At 33.0% G+C, this 18,363-nt stretch overlaps 1 protein-coding gene across 2 annotated transcripts in view; it reads left to right on the plus strand.

Moving 5' to 3' along the window:
• LOC307176748 (uncharacterized protein) overlaps nt 1–18,363 on the plus strand; it is a 580,566-nt gene that overhangs the window by 125,157 nt on the left and 437,046 nt on the right. For both annotated transcript variants that reach the window (XR_013824880.1, XM_079903151.1), the window contains exon 3: nt 6,419–6,492. Coding sequence is in view for 1 of the 2 variants with exons in the window: in XM_079903151.1 (XP_079759277.1) it covers nt 6,419–6,492 (74 nt within the window). In the remaining variant the exon portion in view is untranslated. The remainder of the gene's footprint in view (nt 1–6,418; nt 6,493–18,363) is intronic.

Raw genomic sequence — 18,363 nt, forward strand, 5'->3', positions numbered from 1 at the left:
GACAGTTTTACTTCTTCTTTTCCAATTTGGATTCCTTTTATTTCTTTTTATTCTCTGATTCCTGTGGCTAAAACTTCCAAATCTATGTTTAATAATAGTGGTGAGAGTGGGCCACCTTGTCTTGTTCCTGATGATACTGGAAATAGTTTCAGGTTTTCACCATTGAGAACGATGTTGGCTGTGTGTTTGTCATATATGGCCTTTATTATGTTGAGGTAAGTTCCCTCAAGCCTACCTTCTGGAGGGTTTTTATCATAAATGGGTGTTGAATTTTGTCAAAAGCTTTTTCTGCATGTATTGAGATGATCATATGGTTTTTATCCTTCAACTTGTTAATACGGTGTATCACATTGATTGATTTGCGTATATTGAAGAATCCTTGCATCCCTGGGATAAACCCCACTTGATCATGTTGTATGATCCTTTTAATGTGCTGCTGGATTCTGTTTGCTGATATTTTATTGAGGATTTTTGCATCTATGTTCATCAATGATATTGTCCTGTAATTTTTTTTTTGTATTCAAACAGAAAGTCACAAAAATTATAATCATCCTCATCAGTTCACTCAGTCCCATGTAATTATTTTTTTTTCATCTTGATCTTTTGTTAGCAATTTTATGAATTCATCAGTTTTCCATTAGAGTTCAAAAATGCTTATTCATTCAGTTCAGCAGTATAGTCAGTTATCATAAACCTGTACTTGTCAGAGTCTTTTCCATGCATTCCTTGAAGATGAAACCCTTTTATAGGAATATTTTTGTGAAAGCATCAGAGTACACCCAGAACTATCTGTAAATGACAAAAGACTTAAAAATGACCACGGTTAAAGATTTGATGAAAGTTCATAATAATGCAATTGATAAGGAAATTTAGTTATTTCTGAGATATACATTTTAAAGTAATAACTAGAATTATGACTTATGACATACCAGAATATATAAGATTTTTTAAAATTTCATGTAATGTCTGAAACATTTATATTAACATATTTCCATACAAATAACCAAAAACAAAGTTTGTTTGTTTGTTTGTTTATACTGCAAGTTCTTATTAGTCATCAATTTTATACATATCAGTGTATACATGTCAATCCCAATCGCCCAATTCTTCACACCACCACCCCCACCCTCTGCCACTTTCCCCCCTTGGTGTCCATACATTTGTTCTCTACATCTGTGTCTCAACTTCTGTCCTGCAAACCGGTTCATCTGTACCATTTTTCTGGGTTCCACAAAAACAAAAATAAGCAAATGAGACCTAATGAAACTTAAAAACTTTTGCACAGCAAAGGAAACCATAAACAAGATGAAAAGACAACCCTCAGAATGTGAGAAAATATTTGCAAATGAAAGAACTGAGAAAGGATTAATCTCCAAAATGTACAAGGAGCTCATGCAGCTCAATATCAAAAAAACAAACAACCCAATCCAAAAATGGGCAGAAGACCTACATAGACATTTCTCCAAAGAAGATATACAGACTGCCAACAAACACATGAAAGAATGCTCAACATCATTAATCATTAGAGAAATGCAAGTCAAAACTACAATGCGATACCATCTCACCCCTGTCAGAATGGCCATCATCAAAAAATCTACAAACAATAAATGCTGGAGAGGGTGTGGAGAAAAGGGAACCCTCATACACTGTTGGTGGGAACATAAATTGATACAGCCACTATGGAGAACAGTATGGAGGTTCCTTAAAAATCTAAAAGTAGAACTACCATATGACCCAGCAATCCCACTACTGGGCATATACCCTGAGACAACCATAATTCAAAAAGAGTCATGTTCCACAATGTTCATTGCAGCTCTATTTACAATAGCCAGAACCTGGAAGCAACCTAAGTGTCCATCATCGGATGAATGGATAAAGAAGATGTGGCACATATATACAATGGAATATTACCCAGCCATAAAAAGAAATGAAATTGAGTTATTTGTAGTGAGTTGGATGGACCTAGAATCTGTCATACAGAGTGAAGTAAGTCAGAAAGAGAAAAACAAATACCGTATGCTAACATGTATATATGGAATGTCAAAAAAAAATAGTCATGCAGAACCTACGGTCAAGACGGGAATAAAGACGGAGACCTGCTAGAGAATGGACTTGAGGACATGGGGAGGGGGAAGGGTAAGCTGGGACAAAGTGAGAGTGGTAGTGTATATATGGACATATGTACACTACCAAATGTAAAATAGATAGCTAGTGGGAAGCAGTCGCATAGCACAGGGAGATCAGCTTGATGCATTGTGACCAGCTAGAAGGGTAGGAATAGGGAGGGTGGGAGGGAGGGAGACGCAAGAGGGAAGAGATATGGGGATATATGTATTTGTATAACTGATTCACTTTGTTATAAAGAAGAAACTAACACACCACTATAAAGCCATTATGCTCCAATAAAAATGTTAAAAAGAAAAAAAAAGAGTGAACTTAGACATTTGTTTTGTATGGAAGGAGCAGTGGCCAAAGCTTTATATATATCTTGATTCTAGGACATAGAAGATGGTTGAGTTTGTTGGTCATTGGTCCAAAAGAAACTAAATCATAATTTCTTGTTCAAATGTTTGGGGACAAAGCATGTAGATGAACATATGGGAGTAGACACAAAGGGTGCAGATCTGTAGATCTCATGGTAAGGTACAGCAAAAAAATGTGTGCTGTGGGGACACTAAACAATCAAATGGAAGAATATTTCTTTTATGTCTGCCAGTTAGTGTCTTAGTTCGACCACTCTGGGCCGCTGCAATAAATTCATCCATACAACGGTTATGGTGACGGTGATAGAGGCTGTACATTTGTTTGAAAGAAGAGAACTACATTTTCCAAGACTGCTCCATCTACTACTGCTGCTGAAGGACTTACATTCCAGCAGCAGAGACTGACATTTAACAGAAACTGATATTTAGCCCTCAGTATTGTAAGCCTTAAGGAGACTAGCCAGTTACTTGGTAGCAGATTGACTGCATCTAACACCTTCCACCAGTGAGAGGACAGCAATTTATCATTACTGGAATTCACACCTTCTCTGAATATGGATAGGCCTTCCTTGTTCACTGTACTTCCGACAAAATCATCAGCTGAATGTTCATAGGTTACATTATTTTGTGGAATATGGTCCTTCACATCATCAAATTAGACCTATTAAAGAGCAGAGGAGAAGTGACAGAGAAAGCAGAATGATAGGATCAATACAGAAATATTTCTACCATAAACTGTATCAGTCAGATATCAACATGTGAATAATGTCTTGTATGGTGGTCAGGGCTCTTTCTTCCAGCAGCAGTATATATATTGAATGAATCATTGATGTAAGGTGTTATGGTCCTATTAAGGATGCACCATATATGGTCTAAGACCCAAGTGATGGAAGGAAATTGTCTCCTTTTTCTCACAGAATTTATATTTCTAGTCCTTAAACTTTGCTGGGTAGAGGTACTGATTTCCAAGAGGAGGGCTGCTTACACTGAATACAGGGAAGAGGTACACTGAATTTGAAACTGAATATCATTTGGCATTTGGTCTAGAAGAAAAATAAAGTTAATATATTGGCAGGGTTGGATGACCCAGATAACTACAAAGTCTTCCTCTCTCTTTCTCTGTTTTTTTTCTTTCTCTCTCTCTATATATATTAAATTAGTCAATGTAAACAAAGAAGCAAATAAATATATTTAAAAAATTGGAAACTATCTAAATTCTCTTCAATAGTTCAATCTCTGCGTTATGGCACATCTGAGATGAGAAATTCTAAATAGTTAGAAAGAAAGTTTTAGAAAATTGATCTACGTTCGGTAATATGTTATATTACAAATAAAAAGCAAGAAGCATTTCAATCTCTGTAGAAAGTGTAGGTTAAAAAGAATATATGCATTTATATATGTAGTTACATTTTAAAAAGTTGAAACAAGAAACTATACACAGTGGTTTTCCATTGTCCTGGAGTAGAGAAGCCCTATGCCCTGGAACCTGGGATCTGAGATGGATTGGAGACATACTTCTTGTTGTATAGTTACAATTTTTTTGAAATGCATGAGCTATATTTTTCACTGAAACACATGACTCTTATTCTATATAAGAATAATCATTAAAAAAATGAATTTGTCAAGCTAGGGGAAATATATTCAAGGAAAGATTTGTAATCCTGAGAAAAAATTTTAATTGAAAGAATTATCAAAAAGTTGAAGTGATAAGAGTTAGTATATTTTTCATGATATTTTTCAATCAGTTAGAAAATGTGTAACAAGGTAGATGCTAAAACAAGGGAGAGGGAGAGATTAAATTTGGGAATGGAGAGGGAGTAGATGGTGTACACAGGAAGTGATGGACTATAACAGCAATTCATGAAAATACCCCTGAAATGAATTCATATCATTTCTGCTTTGGAACACAGATATGTGAGTGACCAGCAAGAGTTTAGTGAAGAATGTATAACTAAAATCTGGTGACCTTTTTCATGAAAAAAAATAGGAGCAAAGAATTGCCAAATTCTACTGATTGTAGAGTGATCATGATGACATTTCACCAAGAACAGTGAAATCAAAACTGAACTTCTTTATGTATTATGTAAACCTGATATTCACTCTGTGTGACAATGTTTTTGTTTTGTTTTGCTGCTGCTGTTGTTGTTTTTTGCAATGCTGTCTTCACTCAGTTTTGAGGCCCTGGCTAAAGGCTAGTCAGCTTCTTGAGTAGCTAGCTGATTTAAGATCACACCCTGGCCTGTCCACATATTGATTTCCCATACATGGGGCCATTATGCACCAGTTTTATTCCCCCTGGGCCAAAACAAGGGATAAGCCCTATGTCCTGGAGCCCATTAGATTATTGAAGTTAGCCAGTCCATAGGAGACCCACAAGACCTAGTTAACCCCACCTACTACTACACATAAGCTACTCTATACAGCTCCAGCTTGCTACTACCTTCTCCCCTGGGTGCAAGCCCCAGCAACCTTTACTTGTTCAGAGCTGTAAGTAACTAAGAGAACCCTTTCATCTCTGTGAGTGTAATAGTCTTGTCTCCCACCATCAAAAGAATCTTTAGATATTATAAAACACTTTCACAAACCAGTCCTATTCAAAAATTAATAGGACTTTAGGCTGCTTTACCTTACTGGGTACCTCTTTAGAAGATCCCATATCATAAATATTTCTTCATGTCTTTACATATCTGAATTTAGGGATTTTCTAAAAGCTAAATTACCCCTACAAGAAAATCTTTTTATATTAAACATCAGAATTTTGATTTTCTCCTTAATGATACTTGTGAAATTTAATAACATATAATAAAATATACAAATGAGATTTACAGAAATATGTATCTGTATTACACACAGATTATAATTTAATTGTACATACCATATGGTTGTGTTTGTTAATATATAAAATGTAATTATGTAATAATGCTAAATGTTTAATATAAATTCATGTATTGCATGGGACCTCCCTGGCTGTCCAGTGGTTAAGACTCTGCATTCCCAATACATGGGACATGGGTTCAATACCTGGTCAGGGAACTAAGATTCCACATGCCACACGGTGTGGCTAAAAAAAAAAAAAAAAAAAAAAATTCATGTATTGTAATTTAATATAATTTAATTTAATTGCTTGTTAAAAAGGAAAAACACCATTACATTAGAGTAAAATTTTTTCCTTAAAAAAATCTTTTAATTTTCATTTCTAATGTGTTGTTTTTTAACTACTTATAAAAGTGAGTTGTTTTCATCCCTTCTGAGTGAAGATTCAGAAAAGAATATTTTTTTATTATGAGAGACATGTTTGAAAGAAAATGCTGACATTTTACGTTTCATATTAAGCTTTCTCCGTACCACTTTTTTCATAGAAGTGAACCATTATTTGGTAAAACTATCATAACCTTGTAGTGTGAAATCCAGATATTTGCAGTAGGTGACAATATTGAGACATTCTAAACAAAAGAATAAAAATATATGGGTTATCTATTATAATCATGAAAATCACTGAAGTTTTGCAATACTTTGCCAGGTACAGTATTTATATTTACACCATAGCTGTGCATATCTTTAAATTATTTTTTAAGTAACAACAATAATAATGCTACCGTGTAGCTACTATGCATAAAAATGTGTTATTTTCTTTATAATACACTATGTTGTCTTCAAAACAAGTTCATAAGGCAAATATTAGTTTCCCTATCGCTGTACTTGATAAATATTTAGAAAAAGGAGTAGACCTTTAGACATCTAGAAAGGTTCACTAAATTTACAGGGCTATTCATAAAAGTGATAACGAAAATAAAGGAGCAACCAAAAGTTATTTAAAAAGATCCTGTGCTCATGTGTATTTCCCAGCCTCCCTTAAAATTAGATTTGCCATGGCAGAAGAATGTAAGCATCTTTCCTTCCTGGCCCTTCAATCACCTTATGTCTTCCCTCCCCAGACACAGTGGCTTTGAAATCTACAAGTTCCCAACAGCTGGTAGCTCAAAAAAGGAGGACAACCAACCTTATATGGGTGAGAAAATACATTTATTTTATTAAATCACAGAAAATGCAACGTTTTATTTATTACACGGCATGGCATTTTCTATCCTGACTAAACCATAACAATAATAATAGTTGTTGAACAGGGACTGTTTAATATATGTGAGGCCTTGTGCTAGGAGCTACCGTCTCCATCCTCTTGCTGTTCTTACCTCAAACCACCCAATGGGAACTTTCTTTAAATATCACCTTCCAGAAGTGCCCTGAAAAAAGTTCCTATCATGTTCTGCCTCTCTTTATTTTCTTCTCTTCACAATGAGAGTGACTTAACTAATGGTAGATAATTCCTTTTGAGTTAATTTTGTGTATAGTGTATGAGAAGGATGGGTGAAGTTTTGCCCTATGAATATCTAGCTTTGTTTCCAGTACTGATTATTGAAAAAAAGTTTCCTTTCATCTATGAATTGCCTTAGAACATTTGTGGAAAATCATTTGACTATACATTCCGGTTCTATTTCTGGAATAGCTATTCAGTTCTATTAATCAATAATGTCTGTAATTATGCCAATATCACATTGTGTGTATTAAAGTAATTACACTAATTGTAGAATGAAATAGTGTAAATCTTCTTAGTTCTTTTAAAAAAGGATTCAGCTATTCAACCTCATTTATATTTTCATTAAAATATTATCTGTAGCCTGGGTATTTCTCCAAAATGCCACTGGTATTCTTTTTTTGAATTGTACTTAATCTGTAGATCAATTTGGGGAGAGTTGATATCTTCACAATTTTGAGTCTTCCAACTCAAGAATATGGTCTGTTTCTCTATTTATTTAGAAGATTTTTTTATCTCAGTGATGTATTATGATTTTCACTGTACAGGTTTTCAGTGTATTTTTAAATTTTTTTCATATGTGTGTGATGCTTTTGATGCTGTTGTAAATTGATTTTTCAATTTTATTTTCCAATTTTTGTTGCTTTATGAAACATCTATTGATTTTTGTATATTTACTTTGTATTCTAATATCTTGATAAAATTTTTATTAGTTTCCCCAATTTCTGTATGTCCTGTGAGCAGTGCAACTGACTGTACTTTTTTGCAGGACTATCTTTTCAAGGTTGGTTGCATAGAGAAGAGCCTGGGAGGATAGAGATAGTGTCTGCCTCCAGAACAGAGCTGAATCATGCTTACTGCTCACTATAAAAGATTTGAGTTTCTTAACTCCGGATTCCTCTCCTTGACCTCAGTTTGCTGCATATGCAAACATCCGTCAGTAATAGCTGGATAGCCCAGCTATATCCTCCCTCTATTCTCACATCTGCTGCTTTCTTAGGGGTAGAGTTAAACTCTTCCTATCCTAAGGGAGATTAAAAGTCATATGTATCTCGTCCAGTGATCTGAGAAACTTCAGGTATGCGAGAGATCCAGATTATTATTAGTCTGTTGATACAGGTACCCAAGTTACCATTTTATGCAGACCCACGGAAGACGGGTCCACCCAAAGTCTGCTGATGAAATCTGAGTAAAGTTCACAAAGAGGAAATAAGTTAAAGTGACCTTGTGTTTGGAGTCCGTTGGGCAAATCAATGACTTTTTGTGGCTTCCATGTTTAAATGTATATTAGTAATTGATTTATTAAATAATTGTACTTCCACATGCCATGAGGGTCAGAGGTAATTCTATCAGGCAGAGTCCCATGTAGAGAAGTGCTAAGGGAAGTCTTCCACAGCAGTATCTTAACTCCTAAACTCCTCTGCTGTTTATCACTAGGAGGTGGGCAGGATTTAAAACAAGTGTTTTTACCCTCTGATGTTCAAAGCTTTGGTGGTGGTTTTGTTTCAAAACAAAATCCTCAGTTTCAAAGTCCCCGACTGAGACATTACCACATTTCTTCCAGGAGGGTGGATGATAAATTCTAACAAAATTCAGGGTTGTATTTATGAAATAAAATTTCTTGAGCCTATTCACAAGATTCAATCCCACTGGCATGCATAGGAAAACTGTTTTCAGCCTCATAAAATCAAAATTAGATCTAACAGTGTTTTGGACTTTTGAGGTATTGAGGACAGTATGTATTCTTCTCCTGTTGGTTTTGTGTCTCTGGAGAACACTGACTAATGCACACCCAATACATTGTTCCAGAATTCCATTCTTGCAAAGAAAGTAGGTCTTAGTTATGGAGAAGGATCTGGGCATGTTTTACAATAGTTACTTCTCCCCTTCCTCTGCCAGATTCATGAGGAAATGTTTCACAGATTCTCATAATAAGAATGTGGTAAAATTCTTAGAAAGAATACCCATAAAAGAGCGAGACCTCCAACAGAAGCAGCCTTCAGGAGTTTCCACTTTCATACCAGTTCATACTCAGTCTCCAGGAATATCAGAAATTTATCAACCATTTCAGTGTTCATGCTAGTTTATGGCACCAGGAGCTTCTATTCCAGGTAAACAGGTGTTGCCTGCTTTAACGCTGTGGGTGCTCCTTTCTCTTCAGATTTCAGCATAGCAGTTTGTCCTGTGACTTCATTTCTCTAATGGGTCCGAGAAAGATTGTTGATTTTTAATTTGTCCAGCTTCTTGTGAGGACAGGAGGGATGACTTCCAAGCCCTTTTGGTGTTGTAGCTGAAACCAGCAGCCCTCAGCGAAGGTTTTATTATAGACATCATATTTTACAATTAGAAATTCTATATTTACCTCTTTTTAAAAATAGGTTCTTTTTCTCTGCTAATATTCTTATCTTTTCATTCATTCTAAGGGTATTTTTCTTTACTTCATTGTGCATAGATATAATAGCGGCTTTCAAGTCCTTGCCTAATGTTGCCAACACCTGGATTATCTCTGTTGTGTTTTCCCTGGTTCTGCATGGGTCAAATCGTTTTACATTGTGTGCTGGACTTTGTGATGTTAGATATTGTAGGCTGTGGATTTTGTTGTATTCTCCCAGAGAGTGGTAATAATTTTGTTGTGTGGGAAATTAAATTGGAAAGGTAAAAATTGCAAACTCTTTCTCATTTGTGGTGGATGGCAGTTTAGATCTCAGTTCAATTCTTTGAGCTTTAGCTTGGCAGCATGAATGCTATAAATAAGAGGTTCAGAGTTTAGCCAGTGAATTGGCAAAATTTAAACAGAAAAATTAGAGCTCTCTCTGGGATTCCTTTCTCAGATTTCTGCTGCAGGGGTTAACCCTTGCTCTGTCATCTGAGTTTTATACTTCTTTTTTTCTTTCTTTTTTTTTTTTTTTTTTTTTGCTGTACGCGGGCCTCTCACTGTTGTGGCCTCTCCCATTGCGGAGCACAGGCTCCGGACGCGCAGGCTCAGTGGCCATGGCTCACGGGCCCAGCCGCTCCGCGGCATGTGGGATCTTCCCGGACTGGGGCACGAACCCACGTCCCCTGCATCGGCAGGCGGACTCTCAACCACTGCGCCACCAGGCCCTGTCATCTGAGTTTTCAAGCCAGAATGATGGTGGGGTCTTTATTGTATCTTCGGCCTCCAAGCACCTCTCTCTGCCTTACACCACTCCCTCAGGCCAAAGCCCCCAAATTCAGAAATTAATCTTTGCCTTCTTCCAAGTTTCAACTCCTGTTTAATGTGGCCTTGCCTTTATGCAGTTCATTTTTTATTTTATTTTGTATTAAGTATTTTGTCAAGAGTGTACCATTGTTATTCTAAAAGAGGTTTGTCCATCATATTGAATATGATACTCCGTCATATTGAATATGATAATCTTTGACAGTGAAAGATTTATTACTTCATTTTTTTGATGAGTTGTCATTGTTTTTTGCCCTGAAATCTGACAGATTCTTGTCTTAGCACCTCAGTTGAAAGAAGTGAAACCCCTTTTACTGAAAATCTGGTATTTACAAAAAAATGTCCATGCCTACTTGGAAATAGTTTTATAATTAAAATTCATTGTCTTTACATTTATTGATAAATGTCAGTTACATTTGTACACTGTTGTCATCGCCATACCATATACTGTCTTCTTCATTGAGATACTATTGTACAATAGTAAAAATTGATGTATTTCTTTTTGCATTGTCCTGTGACAAACAGTATGCAAAAAAAAAAAAGCCAGCAAAGTGCTTATAATACAAAAGAGTAAATTAGCTTGGTGTCACCTAATCAGGAGGAAAAAATAAGTCTGCATCTGAAAAGTGGTGGCTTAAATTACTTCAATAAGAGCTATAGGAAATCTATATAGCCTACTTTTGAAAGAAAAAGTTCATACTATTCTTAAGGTATTATAAGAAATATCTCTCCTGCAATAAAAATAAAACAGAGAGTTAGAAGATAGTCAATATAAAATTAAATTTCTTTCAGATTTTGAATTATGATCAGTCTGAGTTCATTAAGTTAATTCTGTACCTACTTAATTTTTTGTGACTTTATGCTTAAATCTAACAATTCACAGGGGTCAACTCTTCTTTGCACCAAAATATAGGAATATGAAGCTCTTCATACTTTGACTAATAAACAATATAAATTAGTTAAAGTCACAATTACTGAACATTTTATAACTGCTTATACAGCAGTTATCTGCAGTGAATCAGTGTCATGTCCTCCAGGAAATAATACTTACTGACATTTCATTTCTATATAATTAGAGAAATAAATTGTTGGCTACATGAAAAAAAAATCATTTAACTAAATTAAATTTTGTTAATATAAATATAATATTACATTTATGTATGATCAATATTGGTTCTTCCTTTCTTTAGATTCATTTTTACAGCACAAAGATTTATATCTATATATTTTATTTTCCTGATTTTAAAATAAATAATTATTGTCCTCATGAGTAGAAACAAGTAAAGAGTATTCTCATCAGTGGGGGATTCATATGCACTATACAACTTTAATTCATATCCCAAGGCTATATAAATAGCAAAAGCTGTTCAAGAATATACCAGCAAATATCTGTTAATATACAATATTTGTTTTTCTCTTTCTGGCTTACTTCACTCTGTATAACAGACTCTAGGTCCATCCACATCTCTACTAATAACGCATATATGTGGAATCTAGAAAAATGGTACAGATGAACCTATTTGCAGAGCAGGAATAGAGATGCAGACGTAGAGAACGGACGTGTGGACACAAGGGAGGAAGGGGAGGGTGGGATGAATTGGGAGATTAGGTTTGACATAAATACACTATCACGTGTAAAATAGATAGCTAGTGGGAACCTGCTGTATAGCACAGGGAGCTCAGCTCAGTGCTCTGTGATGACCTACACGTGTGGGATGGGTGGGGGAGGGAGGTCAAAGAGGGAGGGGATATGCATATACATATAGCTGATTCACTTTATTGTGCAGCAGAAACTAACACAACATTGTAAAGCAATTACACTCCAATTAAAAATATATATATATACCAACAAACTCTCAAATTGGGTGATGTACCAAAAAAAGGCACATTAGTCATGGTTGACAATTTTAAAAGGGAAAAAGAACACTTACACTTATTATTTCAGAAATCACTGCTGTTCTTTATACTGTAACTGGTTTGTAACTCATGGTTTGATTATGCACCCATTGTTATGTTATACAGCTACTCTTCAAGTTGATAGTTGGAATCATATTAACTCTATACAAAAACAAAACTGCAACTTCTCCTTTTTGATATAATAATGTATCTAATGAAAAACATTGTGTATGTTATATGAAAAGTTTTTTACTCTGGAAAAAAGTATGTTTTTAAGTCCCTAACATTTTAAGTTGACAGTTGAATTACTTCTACATGGTTTGTTATAAAATACCACCACACTGATCTTCTTACATTAGCTTATATTAATTTAATTCAAGATATTTGTAAGATAGATTTTAAAACCCATTTATAGATATTTATATGAATAAATATCATTTTTTTAAAATCCCACAAGATGGTAGACAGAAATTTATATTTTTTTCAGATTTTTATTGCAGGTAAAATTAATGTTGAGATGAGATGATTGCATATTCGTTGGATTTTCTTTCTTATCAACTAGTTATTTAGTAATATACAGAGCATAATTATGTCATTTTGTTGATTAAACCATTTGTAAATATTATTTGATTCGAATACAGGCAAAATACCATCTTTCTTTGGTCAGTAACAAACATTTCAAAGGTTAATGGGCATTGAATATATCCAGTTTTCTTAAGTTCCTTATAGCGTCTCAGCCAAAAAAAAGTAATAATAAAATTTTAATTTACCATAAAGAATTGAATTTTTATCCAAATTTGTAATATTGTGTCAGGAAATTCTTAGGAATCCCTACATTTTTAACAGTTTCTGCTGAAGACCATTTTCATCAAGTAAAGGACATCAGATTGTTTCTGTTGCCATCTATGGCAAGTAGTGGGCTGAATCTGATAAAAGTTAGTAGTCCTATTTCTGTGAGCTCCTTGCAGCTTGTTCTCAGTATCAGATACTTATAGTGCTGACATTTCAAAAGCACAGATGGTGCAGAGGAAGTCCTCAGACGTCACCAGAGGGCGGTTTTCAAGTCTTTGTTGCAGGTTTAGAGCTACAACTTTAAAGAGACAAAACTTTTTCACTAAGCTTCTGTTTGTAACTCAAAATAAGTTACCTTCCAAAACACTTAAATCACAAAGTGTTTAATCACTAATTCCACCTAAATTAGTATAGTAACTATGCCTTATATTTTCTGTGATTAGGGGAAAATATTGTATCTTTAAATCGTAGCACCAATATTTAGATATTTTCTGTAGGAAGATTTATATTTCCTACCATGGCAAGATATTTTTGAAACTCCCTATCATGAGCTTTACACTGTAATAATACTTGGTACTCACGGTATTAATATATCTATTAGATTTTATTATAACTATTGGATTATGGTTTTGTCTCAGAGTTAAGAATTTTTAGTTCTTTTATGTTTTTTTTAATAGGCCACTGTGCCTAGTTTAGTGTTGGGCATATGGATGGTACAAAATACATGTTCACTGAATGTTTGAATGAATGAATATTTGATCAATTAAGAGACCAAGATTATTATATATTAAAGCAAAGGAGAAAGTCATTTTTATAGAGCACAGATTTAACTAAAACAAAGAAACCAGAGGAGTAATTGAAGCCTTCTGTTTCTGTTATCAATATGATTAGTCCCTCATTAAAATAAAAACTACAAACTTAGTTTATAATTACAGGAAAGAACATGTACAGAAATAATAGAAAAATATGTTACGTCATCTTACTACAGAATTTCATATTAAACAGGTATTTCTATTTTTTCAAGAATTAAACATGTCTAATAATGCTCACTTCCAAATCAAGACTTTTTGTTAAAGGTAAAGAAAATAGAGTTATATAGACAAATAACAGATGATATCATTTATATGTGGAATGTAAAATATGATACAAATGAAATTACTTGTAAAACAGAAATAGAGTCAGACATAGAAAACAAACTTACGGTTACCAAAAGGGAAAGAGGTAGGGGAGGGACAAATTAGGAGTTTGGGGTCAGCAGATACAAACTACTATACGTAAAATAGATAAAACAAACTCCTACTGTATAGCACAGGGAACTATATTCAATATTCTGTAATAAACTATAATGGAGAAGAATATGAAAAAGGATATATCTATATATATATATTCACACACACACATAAATGAATCACTTTGCTGTAGAGCAGAAACTGGTGTGCAATATTTAACACAATATTGTAAATCAACTATAATTTAAAAATAGAGTTAACATCCAACTCTTTCAGGCATTTTTCACAATAGTGTTTATTTTTTCCATATATTTGGAGATAGTTCCCCATACAGCTATATCATTTATGTGTATCTTTTAAAGTATACATTCTATAAAATAGTAATGAATCACTAAATAGCATCTAATGCAATGTAATTTCAGGAGAGAAACTTTTAAAGTTAATAATAACTTTAATTATTAGTGTTAAAACCATATAGCACTATATTGTTCTGATAATTATTTCTGTACTGAAAAATAATAGTTATATAAACAAAAATGCTTTCTTAGCTCTACTTTAATTTTCACCTTCTAATTAAGAAATGATATTTTTTAGAATGATAGATGCATAGTATCCACTATTTAAATCATACAGTAAAAGACATGGAAGAACATACTCATTCTGTAAAGTTCAACCTTCAGAAATAATCACATTTTATATTTGATGACCTTTATTCCAGATGTCACTAAATGCATATATTTACATAATACACTTTTACAGATATTTTCACTAAGATAATATGAATGTTTTCTGTATATATGTGTATATTTGTAGTATATATGCATAAATAATCATTTTAAAGATTATCTAATGTTATTTATTAACTGAGGCAATGGTTTGTATATATTTACATAACTAGTCCTCTCTTTTTGGCTATATAAATTTTTACTATTATAATAAAAGATTTGGAGAAATTATCTTCACATAAATATTTTTTCACATTGCAGCTATATGTATACAACAAATCCTTAGAAGTAGAATTGCTTGATCAAAGATAAGAAATATTTTATATTTGATAATATATGAAACTAACATCCAAAAAATTGCATAAAACTATGCTCTAACAACAGTAATGAGATTCTGCTGGCTATGGATTTCATTTCCAAAAGCAAAACATCTCATTTTACATAAAGCTTTAATTTTGTCCTTTAGTAAATTTTTTATTCTATCATAGATTTTGGATATCTGTTTTATTTGCTCTAATATAATTTATATTTTGTCAGTTTTTAAAGTATATTTCCTATTTGTGTTATTTTTGTTGTAGAAAACCTGTTTTGTATTAATTACATCATTTGCCTTTGTATGGCATTTTCATAATTTAAAAAATATTTTAATTTTTGACCATGGCCTTCAGCTATAAAATTTTATTTTCAGGCAATCCTAATTTTATCTTTTCTTCCTTCTTTTTCAGTATGTGTATGCATTTGATTCAGTTTATTTGCACTGCCTAGATCTCTGAGAATAAGGTGTTAAACACCAAACTTCTATTTATTATCTCTATAGTCTTTCATGTAAAATAAACTCTTAACACTTTAATTAATCTTACAAGAAAAGGCTTACTTTTTGCATTTGTTTCTTTTCTTATATATTAGGACATAAGTTATTCATGTTTTTGGCCTCAAAGCAATCAAATTCTCATCTGAGTTTCAGAACTCTTTAGTCAGAAGTCATTAAAGAAAAATTGGATACTAGTATATAGTATGGTCAACAGGCTAGCATTTTAAGATAACACTGGATTGGTGTACTACAAACAGTATAAACAGGAATCTTGCAAAGAAAGAAGGGAGAGAATATCCTTGTTGTCAGAATAACTTCTCATCACATTTACTATTATTAGAGAGTGTTGAGCATGATGGACTAATTTGTACTCTGCTTCCAGACTATACTTATAGAGCTATTCCATCTTTCTTTAACAAAACTTTTATGTTTATAGATTAAGTATGTTAAAATGTATTTAATTTGCTAAGTTTCAGATAAAATAGTAATGCATGCTAAAAATATGTATAATGAGATAGTTGATAAGATATAAAAGTCTTACTAAAGTCATTTAGACTAATAGTTATTAATAAATCTCTAGATATCTTGTAAATTCTCTCTTGGCTTAAGAAAGATTAATAAACTCAGACTTTAAAGGACTAGAAGGACAACCTAAGTAATTATCTTGTGAGACTTACTTCAATCCCAGGTAATGGTCTAGAAAATATAATAAGGTAATTGATCTTTTGAAAGAAAGAACTGATGAATTGAATGAAAAGTTGTCAGCACACGTTTCCAAGATACAGTTGCAAACTAATGTAATAAATCAATTCAAATAGAGTAATTGGTAAGGTTGACAAGGACAGTGTGCCATGTTTAATGTAACAAGGTTAAAATCAAAGTGTCCATGTTGTTCTGTTGCCTGCTTCTTTCAACAAACAGTGCATCATAAGTGTCATTCAAAATGGATTACTATGAATGAAATTATGAGAAAATTATCTTAATTACAGGAAATGCACTGTTTCCATCATAAGTTTCCTGTAACATATCTTTATTCTCTGGATATTTCTAATTATATGTCTTTCCTATTTTATCAGCTTTTTGGTAGTCTAAACTCCTGGCCTATGTATTTCATAATACTTTTAATAAAACTTCCTTTTACCATGTATTTTACAAAACACAAAGTATTATGCATTATCCCATTACAAGGCAGGCAGTTCTACTTTATTTCTTTCTGTCTATATACAGGACCAACAGCAAATCAGAATTTGCTAATACCAGAAAAATAGTTTTGGTAAACTGATGGGATGGGTAGGTTTTGGTGCACTCCACCTTTTACATTACATTAAAACATTTCTTTGTAAAACAACAAAAAACTAATTATAAATATTAAGCACTATGATTGTCCTAAAGTTGCCTACTGAGAGAAAAATATGAAGATGGTAGCACAATTAAAAGTACACTTTTTTCTTTCCAAATTTTAAACGTTACAATTATTATTTATTTCAGCTCAAACTTTCTTTTCAATCATTAGTATGCCAATATCCCCTAGTTCCCTAAATAGTTAGCTGTAAGCTTTTGGATAACACTGATCATAAACCCTCCAGAGAAGAATACACTTAACTCTGCATTCACTCATTCATTCATTTAACAAAATTAAAAAAAAAAAATCTTCTGGGTCCCAAGCACAGTTTTTTGGGAATATAGCAGATAGGAACGTTGATAAAAACCTTTGCTGAAGTGGAGCTAACATTCTAGTTGGCAGAGATAGTCAATAAACTAACAACAACAACAAAAAAACCCCATAATATTTCAAACAGTAATATGACAGGAAACAAAGATAAAGTATGATAGATGATGTGGCTATTTTTATAAGAGTAATCCAGGGAGACAATGGCATTTGAGCAGACAGTGAATTAAGTGGGAAACAAGTTAGGCAGCAGCTTATTTCTGGCATAGAGAACAGCAATAACAAATTTACTGCTATGATAATTAATTTGTTATTAATAACAAAGAGCAAAGATATAAGTCTTGCTAAAGTATAGTGAGCTGAGAGTAAAAAATATGGTTGCAAATGACTTAGCAGAATAGCCTTCAGCAAGTTAATATATATAGACTTATAGTTAATTCTTTGTTTTGTTTTTTAAAATGAGAGCAAGAATTTGGATTTTGTTTTGATGTGATCAAAAAGTTTGCATGGTAATGATGGGTTTTGATTTATGGTCACAGAAGTTTGACTCTAATGCTACCAAAAATATGTGGAAAACAGACAGTAATAGAGAATGCTGATAACCATTTTGGATACTACTATCATAGTCCAGGTGAGATCATTTCGGATACATTAAGAAGAAAAGAAGTTTTGCTTATGTACCAGATGTGGTGTGTAAAAGACGGATAAATATCAAAGTCAAAAATCACAACACAATTTTATTGGCATAATGTGGATTTAAGTGGCATTTACTGAGGAGGGTACCATTTGGACAAGAGATGGGGGGGAAGTAATCAACAAATGTTTATTTACATGAAGTTTGAAATTTTTTTAGTCCATCAATAGATAGTTTTGAGTAGACTTCTAAAGATAAATTTATATATAGATGCAGATATATAAATATAGATGTATATGGACATGAGGGAAGTAGTAAGCCCTGAAGATGAACAATTAAAGCCATATACATATAAAAGGCGTGAATGCACACTTTTTTATAGAATGCACCACTAAATCCTAGATAATTATGTGTACATTTTATGGGATATGATATTTTTAACATTCCTAACTAGAAAATAATTACATGTGCTATAATATGATATCTGTGTTCTATGAGCAATTCTGTGATATTCTCATGTAAATAGGCTAATATTTGTCAATATTTTATGACATGTCTGACTGTTTTACTAATAGCAGATTTTCAGGTAGTAGAAATCATGCTCTCCTGTCTC

Source organism: Stenella coeruleoalba (genome assembly GCF_951394435.1).
Source record: "Stenella coeruleoalba genome assembly, chromosome: 18".
Taxonomy (NCBI): Eukaryota; Metazoa; Chordata; class Mammalia; order Artiodactyla; family Delphinidae; genus Stenella; species Stenella coeruleoalba.